Below are 8,068 nucleotides of genomic sequence, written 5' to 3'. Positions count from 1 at the left end.
CATAAGCAGCGTTAACGGTACAGTGCAAAAGAAATGTCCAGAAAGACAGCTCCCAAAAGTAAAGCTTAACCCTTAGAAGGACTAAATGAGGGGAGAGATGAAGACGGGGGTTGTCACTAGCAGCTCTTCCCTGCCTATGTACAGCTGGTGGTGGCAGCTTTCAAAGATGCAGTGGGTCAGAGGTGAGACCAAAGCACCGAGGCCATTTCATACTGCAAAAATGCTCATTTCTCTTCTATGACAGTGGATTGCTCTAAAAGTGTGTCTTAACCCTGCCTCTGCAGCCCCAGAGAGGCTTGACTCTCACAACTGACTGTGATTTAAATGCATCCTGCTTTAAACAGAGCTTCTGGGTTTCTGGGGCATCTGCTGGTGGGCTGGGAGCTTTCCTCCTGATGGCTGATACAGGCCTTGGCCATGAAGTCTTCATCTGCTCAGCATAAAATAAAATGAAGCAAAATATGTCACGCTGATAAAGGCTGAAATTAGTGATCATCACAGAGCTGGGAGAGACAATTTAGAGATTATTGTGCTATTAGAAATGTCATTCCAGAGACACATATATGTGAGAACTTGAAACCAATAAATACACACTTTTGGAGATCTTTTCATTTGATGAAAAGCTGCAAAAGGGGTTAAGAACAAGCTGCTAAAGGAAGATGAACATCCTCAGGATCAAAAGAAGACATCTCAAAAGCCAGTTCTGAAGACATGGACCTGTTTGCACTGAGAATCAGAAACTGAGGGTGAGTGGCATTGCTTAAAATAAGATGACACGCCTCAAACGAAGACAATAGGAATCAGTGACTGCATTTGAACACTTGAGTTTTGGCTAAGTCTCTTCCAGCATTCAAACACCTTCCAACCTTGAGTGTTTTAAGCAAAAAATGGAAACCATTTTGGTGAGTATGAAGGGCTGGAAGTCTTCAGAAAAGGGAAATGGCTTCAAATGAGAAATTCCCCTTCACCTTTCAAACACCATCTCATGCTTATATGTCTTCTGAGCTAGCAGCTAGAAGGGTAGGTTTTGAATGAAATATTGCCTGCTGGGCTAGATCAGGCTGCTAGAAGTGGTGTAAGCAATTTCAGTAGAGTGTACTGCTTCACAGTGCTAAGTGTGGAGCAGAGCTGCCCAGAGAAGCTGTGGCTGCCCCAACCCTAGCGGTGTTCAAGGCCAGGTTGGACACAGCGGCTTGGAGCAACCTGCTGTAGTGGAAGGTGTCCCTGCCCGCGGCAGAAGGTTGGAACTGGATGAGCTTTAAGGTCCCTTCCAACACAAACCAGTCTGGGATTCTCTGATTCTATGAAAATGCTCAGCCCCATCCTCCCACTCTCATTCCTCTGCTTTACTTTTGCTCCAGAAAAGCGAATTATGTGTCTCCCATGGAAACCTGTCCCTATGGCAACGCATAGGACTATCTTGATGCAGACATGCCAGCACTTTGACAGCCCCTTCTTTTTGTGACACTTCTGGTAACACCCTGAGGTTGTCAGAAAGATGATGTGAGACCAACTGTGTCCAACATACCAAGAACTTGGTTTTGCAGTCTGCAGTTTTTAGCTCTTCCAGCTCCTGAACTCTCAGTCTGTGTATCACGACTGCAATTCTATCTGGAATGCGTTGCAAAATCTATGTATTTGCCTTCCTCAGCAAAAATCCACAGCCTCAAATGAGATGTTTTTAGCAAGACCTACTTTCCATAAAGCCCTCTGCCAAGCACCACATGCTGCACCTGTGGTTTGTGCTAAGCTGAATCCCTGAGTGGCTTTTCCCTTGTTTTGTTCGGATGCTGATGAAGTTTACTAGTACCTACTCCCCCAGCATGATGAATTCCTAGCTACATTCTTCGTACACACTGCTACTTGTGTTAACAGTCATCATTTCTTTCCACTCTGTTGTGAGTAAATATTCTACATGGAAGCACATCATAAATTGACCAATTAAAAATGTCCTTTGTGCTGCTGGCTCTGAATGATAAGAGGGAGTGTGTTTGTACGTGTATGTGGGTGATAACCTTGAGCACCATGAATTGCAGTAAGGACTTCTGATTTTAAAAGCACAAAACTGCCTCCAAGGGCCATCACCAGCCACAGCCCCAGGCTACATCCTAAACATCTGTAAGGTCCAGAAAGGGTAAAAGCCTTTGGAGCGATGCTCACAGTTAAATCTGTCACGGCTGGGCTTTGACAAAGACATGGTGGCACAAGGTACAAGGGTGTTGTTTGGTTTAATCCCTGCAGAACAGAGCCACACGACTATCACTTCACATGAAGAGAAAGGTTGAAAAGAAACTGTAGTCTGTGACCCCAAGAAGTACTTAAAACTTCTTTCATTAAATAGCACAACCAATATTGAGGTAAATCTTCTCTGACCTAGATTTTAAAGCTCACAAACTTCCAGAATTGCTTATTCCTTAACAAGAACAGGACACAACTTGGAACTTTGCTCTCGCTGTTCCAAGACTTGACTCGCTGAGAAAGTCAAGCCTGGATGAAGATCAACACAAATTACATGATACACTTGCATGTATGCTCTTTGAGAAAGGGCAGGGGCACTTTGTCAGATATGCCCTCCTGGTAGGTCCCAGAGGCTCTTGCTGTCTTTGAGAAGACTGAGAAAATAAGGAAATGCTGTCTGTACTGCCAAACCCAAGAGGATATAATGAGAAACCATGGAAAATATGATTGGAGGCTGCCTGTAAGTCTTACAAGTTGTAACAGAGACAAGGGGGAATGGCTTTTACCTGCCAGAGGGGAGATTGAGATGAGCTCTTAGGCAGAAGCTCTTCCCTGTGAGGGTGCTGAGGCGCTGGCACAGGGTGCCCAGAGAAGCTGTGGCTGCCCCATCCCTGGCAGTGTTCAAGGCCAGGTTGGACACAGGGGCTTGGAGCAACCTGCTCTAGTGGAAGGTGTCCCTGCCTGTGGCAGGGGGTTGGAACTGGATGAGCTTTAAGGTCCCTTCCAGCCCAAACCAGTGTGGGTTTCTCTGATGATTCTATGATTTTCTCACTTAGAAATTACAAATCTCTTGCTTTGCAGGTCCTTTCTTGAAGGCGAGAGGGTAACATTAAGTTCAAACCCAGTACTTACCCAACTGATGCATTACAGTGATTCAACTCATGATAAAGAAGTCCTGTCATTTTCTGTTGCAGCAGAAGGCATTTCATTATCAGTTTCTGCTCCTTTTGTCCCAACTGTCAGTCAGCGTTAAGGAAGACAGAGTATGCCACTGTGCCGGGAATGATTAGATTTTAGAACAACCAAACTAAAGACAATCACTTTCTACTTTACATATGACTGGGAGTAGCTCTGCACAGACAAGGCAATGGAAACTTTAAAATATATTCTGTGTTTCTAATAGAGTTTAACAAATACTCGTTCTTTTTTGTCCCAAGCACATTTTTTTCTGTGCTTGTCTTCCTGTTAGTGTTTAGGCCAAGAACCATTGTGAAACCCCTCCAACATCATCCATCCATAAATATGGTTTATCGTTTCTAGGTCTATACATGCACACTTCAGGTTCATCATTAGGCAGGAAAAATGTCAGCCCTGTAAAAGCAAATGTTATGTGCTGGGTGGCAGAATCAACCCAAGGCCGTGGGAGGCTGAAGTTCTGAGTCCTGGCTGCAGTCAGGAGTGACAGATGGTGTTTGTCAAGAGGATAGAGCCTCACCTACATGTTTCATCAGGGAAATATCACAGTAAGAAAACTATCAACATTCACTATTTCATCTAACAGATTAAAGAAATACAACCCACAGAAAAAGAAGCTGGAATTCCTGCTGGAAAAGTGGTTGCAACGGGAAATCCCAAACAGAAGATACAGTTTTGTTTATGAAGAGACATTGTCAGCCACCGCATGTATTTTATTTTCTCGTTAAGGAAGTGCACTGAGCATATACAGAGATGACATTCAATATGGGTTTATCATTACAGAACAGTAAGAAAAGACAGACATAATCCTGCAGCAGAACAGATTGAAGGAACCAGTTCAAGCTGAGACGAAATGAAGAACATTCAAACCAGCTTAAGTGGATTTTATACAGATATTTAAGTCTAAATTAACATTCTCAGACAAGATCTGCTGCATTGTTGCAATCTTTATATTCAACAGCTTTATCAGACTTGTGCCTAACAACTAAGCATAGCCCAGAACTGCCTTGTCTGAGAGCCCATTTGAACAAAGCCCCAGAAGAATAATGGTCCCAATCTCAAGCCACAGTCTACGTGGGATGATGGAAGGATCCGTGTAGAGGAACAAGTACAATGAAGCAAGGAGACAGTTTAGTCCATGCGCCAGGCAACAGCTAAGGCAGGCTGGGGTTATGGTCTCTGTGGAGGTTTCACTGGTTTCACTTGAAGAAGCTCTTTAGAGTTTGCAGCCTTCATAACATCTCTCTGAATGTGTAGGATTCTATGACACACTGACTTTTCAAAGAATTGTACCCAAAAAAAGTCACAACACAAAAACTAGTAGAAAAACTACTTTGCCACGGATCTTGTGATTTCCTTAAACTGGACAACCAAATCTTTTTCCAAATGGACACCTAAAACTAGAACCCAAAAGACCACCTCTACTTCAATTACACCAGCTGGACTTTAAGCCAGTGCTATGCATATTCTGTGCCAGAGATTAGATCAGATCAGCACAGATGCACATTAAAATCTACAAATATACTCACCTGCTTGTCTGTGTCCCCGAGTTCTGAATGAAAGGAGGTACCACCCTGCTCTCCAGCATCACAGACCCAAGACTCTCTTTAGTGCTATCACATTGTGTGGTATGTCACTTCTTGTTTTGACTTTTCAACATCACTGCTTCAGAGGACCACCTGCCTACTAGCTAGTGATACACCTTGTGCTTGAAAATTTTAGCTCGTTTTGAATGTCTGCCGAGAGTAAACAGCATTTGGAAGATATTGGTCCTTTGCCCTACTACAAGGCTACTTGCAGCTAAGATTTCTCCTTCCCTAAAGAGTAGGAAAATGTGAGATATTCATACAATCAACTCCTTGCTTTAAACAAGAAGAGGGCAGAGTTTCTTACATATAGGTTGAGACATATTTAGCAGATGGGGCAACTTTGATCTGGACATCTGTCAGGTCTGCCTACTGCTTTTTGCCTACGAAGAAATGGACATGGAGTAACATGGAGTACATGGAGTAAAGTGATTAGGAAATATAATCCTCCCTTTCTAAGAAGGCAGACTTGTTGCTTCAGGATACTTATTCCTCCCTCATGTCAGCTTCAACAGTGGGTGCCACAACAGTGTAAAGACAAGGAGAGAGAAGTAGCTCGTGGAGGTGGTGACCCTTGAAGCCAGGCTCTTTGCATTGCAGTTGTTTGAATAGCAGCACTGAACGCTCACTCCAGGTGCTTTGGATCCATCCCTCTTTGCCCGCTCGCAGAAGGACCTGAACGAACAGGACTTCATAATGCCACCTAGAACAGAGCCATAGTGAACCAAAAGGACCTGCATGGTCATGGTCACCCACTCCTCTTTGCATCTCCTCAGCATGAATCTGACCATCCAACACTGAGCAACATTAGGTTTGGCCATTCCTTAGAAGTAAATGAATAGAGTTGCATCAGCTTACAGCACACTAACCAGCTCCCATTTAAGTTAAATAACTGTAATTTATCTTAGATGCAACTGCTGCAGCTTAAATATATCTGAAAATGCTCAAGCGCAGTGACTTATTAGCTGCTTTTCCTTCCTAATTTCCAGGCAAGTCCTTTAAATTGTAAAGTCCTTATAAACAACAGACTTTAATAAGAAGAGGGTAATACTTCAACTGCTTTTTTACAGCTTTCACATGGTGTGGATACAGTGCATTGTGGCACATCATACTCAGTGGGATTTTGTATCAGATTGCTGCTAAACCAATAAAATTAGGGATTGAGATTTATTAACAGGGTTTCTTAGAATCCTAGAATGGTTTGGGTTGGAAGGGACCTTAAAGCTCATCCAGTTCCATCCCTGCCACGGGCAGGGACACCTTCCACTAGAGCAGGTTTATTTATTAACAGGATTTATTTTAGGAGAAACATTTCCCTTTGTTTTTCTCCTTAGCTTATATATACTCTTCTCTTTCCAATATTGATTACTTATTTCTGCTATTAAACATGTAATGAGTCTGAACTGTTGGTGACTACTTACTTGCTTGTCCTCTAATGATCGCGCACGCATCTGAATGCCCTGGACATTGCTGAGTTCCTTGTCTGTTACAGTCTTCATCACTAGAACCTACGCAGGTGTAACACTGCAGTGCTTCACCTGGCATTAAGGAGAAAAAGACCACTTGTAACAATAGGGTACTGAGCTTACAAAAAGTATTTTAAATGATAAGCTACACAGTCTTCCTAATTTTATTTGAATAATATTGAAAAAAAAGCAAAAAGGTTTTAAAAAATCCAAAGATTTGCAAATCCTCCTGATTTTTCTCTTTTAAAAGTGGTCGAGATACTGATTTTAAAGATTAAACTAAAATCAGCCATATATTATTGTTTCAATTATACTTAAAATAATCTGCGAACATTTTATGTTCTGTAATTGCATCCACACTTTCTTGTAACACTTTCAGAGCAGAGGCCACTGTAACAAGTTGGAACATCATGTTTTCCCCTCCTCCCTCATGATCTTTGGCCCATAGTACCATAAAAAAATGATATTTTAAACACAAAAAAAATCTTAATATGATCCAGATTTCATTTTCTCCCAAAATATGAATTCAGCTGGAAGGCACAAGAGTGCACTGTAGGTTTTGCTTAAACATCACAACCGTAACTCAATCCTCATTCTTTTCCTTGGTTCCAACTACATGGTAGTTTCAAAGGCAAGCATGAATTTGAAATCTATTTCAAATACCTTACTTGAAACTTGCAGAGCAGAAGGCACACTTGCTGTTGTTAACATAGATATTGATGTTTACATTACACAGCAGAGGTGTAGTGAGCTGCTAACCACATCCACAAAATAATCTCAAACCAAACAAAGCCAGGAGAGAAAGCCCAGAACAGCAAAGAGGCTCAACCATGCCTGAAGTAGGAAGTGAACTAAAAAAGGAAAGAAAAGGGAGTTGACTTACTTTTGAGTACAAAAAGGAAGCTGACAAGAACCAGGCTGAAGACTGTCCACATCATGGAGATACAAGAGATGCACCATTAAGCAAAGCAAGCAGTTTGCTATTAAAGCCTTAATGCTTCTCTTACATATCTAATCCTCTGCAGAGGATAACTTACAGGATAAAGAGGTGTCCAAGAATGCTACTTATGGAGCTTATTCTGGTTGTACTGCTAAGCACACGTACTTCCTCTCCACAAACCCGGCAGGCAAATGCTTCCGGGGGCAGGAAGAAGAAAATGCATTCACCTTTCAGTGATAGATGTGCTTAAAAACTACCGTCCCACCACTACATGTCACTGCCTTTGACTTGTGCAAAGAGCCTCGTCACATCTCCCTGTGAGATCTGCTGGATCAGGGTCAGAGCGTTAAACATTTTGGAGGATTAAGTTTGTGCTTGAGACCTAGAGTGGTCCAAATCTAGCATATATATATACGTATTTAGAGAGAGAGCAAGATGCTGACACAGATATGTGCACATAAGTGGTATATTCTTGTGCCTCACGGAGTGCTCCAAGCAGTGAGTGACCCCTGTCGTGGTTTGAGCCCAGCCGGTAACTCAGAACCACGCAGCCGCTCGCTCACTTCCCCCCCCCTCCTTCTTCCTCCCCCCGCTCCCGGAGGAATGGGGAGGAGAATGGGAAGAATGTAACTCCCACAGGTTGAGATAAGAGCCGTCCCGCAACTAAGGTATAACACAGAACCACTACTGCTACCACCAATGATAATAACGATTAGTGAAATAACAAGGGGAGAGGATACAATTGCTCACCACCCGCCGACCGATACCCAGCCCGACCCGAGAAGTGATCTGGGCCTTCCGGGTAACTCCCCCCGGTTTATATACTGGGCATGACGTGCTGTGGTATGGAATACCCCTTTGGCTAGTTTGGGTCAGGTGTCCTGTCTCTGCTTCCTCCCGGCTTCCCCTCCTCCCTGGCAAAG

General features: G+C 43.0%; 1 protein-coding gene across 1 annotated transcript; it reads right to left on the bottom strand.

Moving 5' to 3' along the window:
• Positions 1-3,845: 3,845 nt before the first annotated feature.
• LOC115608538 (ly6/PLAUR domain-containing protein 3-like) lies at positions 3,846-7,352 on the bottom strand. Its single transcript, XM_030487488.1, has 3 exons — positions 7,089-7,352; positions 6,161-6,277; positions 3,846-5,442 (listed from the first exon to the last, which is right to left on the bottom strand). Exons 1-3 carry the CDS (start codon positions 7,141-7,143, stop codon positions 5,237-5,239), a joined length of 378 nt encoding a protein of 125 aa, XP_030343348.1. The 5' UTR covers positions 7,144-7,352; the 3' UTR covers positions 3,846-5,236.
• Positions 7,353-8,068: the final 716 nt, after the last annotated feature.

Source organism: Strigops habroptila, chromosome 5 (assembly GCF_004027225.2).
Source record: "Strigops habroptila isolate Jane chromosome 5, bStrHab1.2.pri, whole genome shotgun sequence".
NCBI lineage: Eukaryota > Metazoa > Chordata > Aves > Psittaciformes > Psittacidae > Strigops > Strigops habroptila.
Note: the sequence above shows the minus strand (reverse complement) of the source record. Positions and strands in the feature narration are given on the sequence as shown.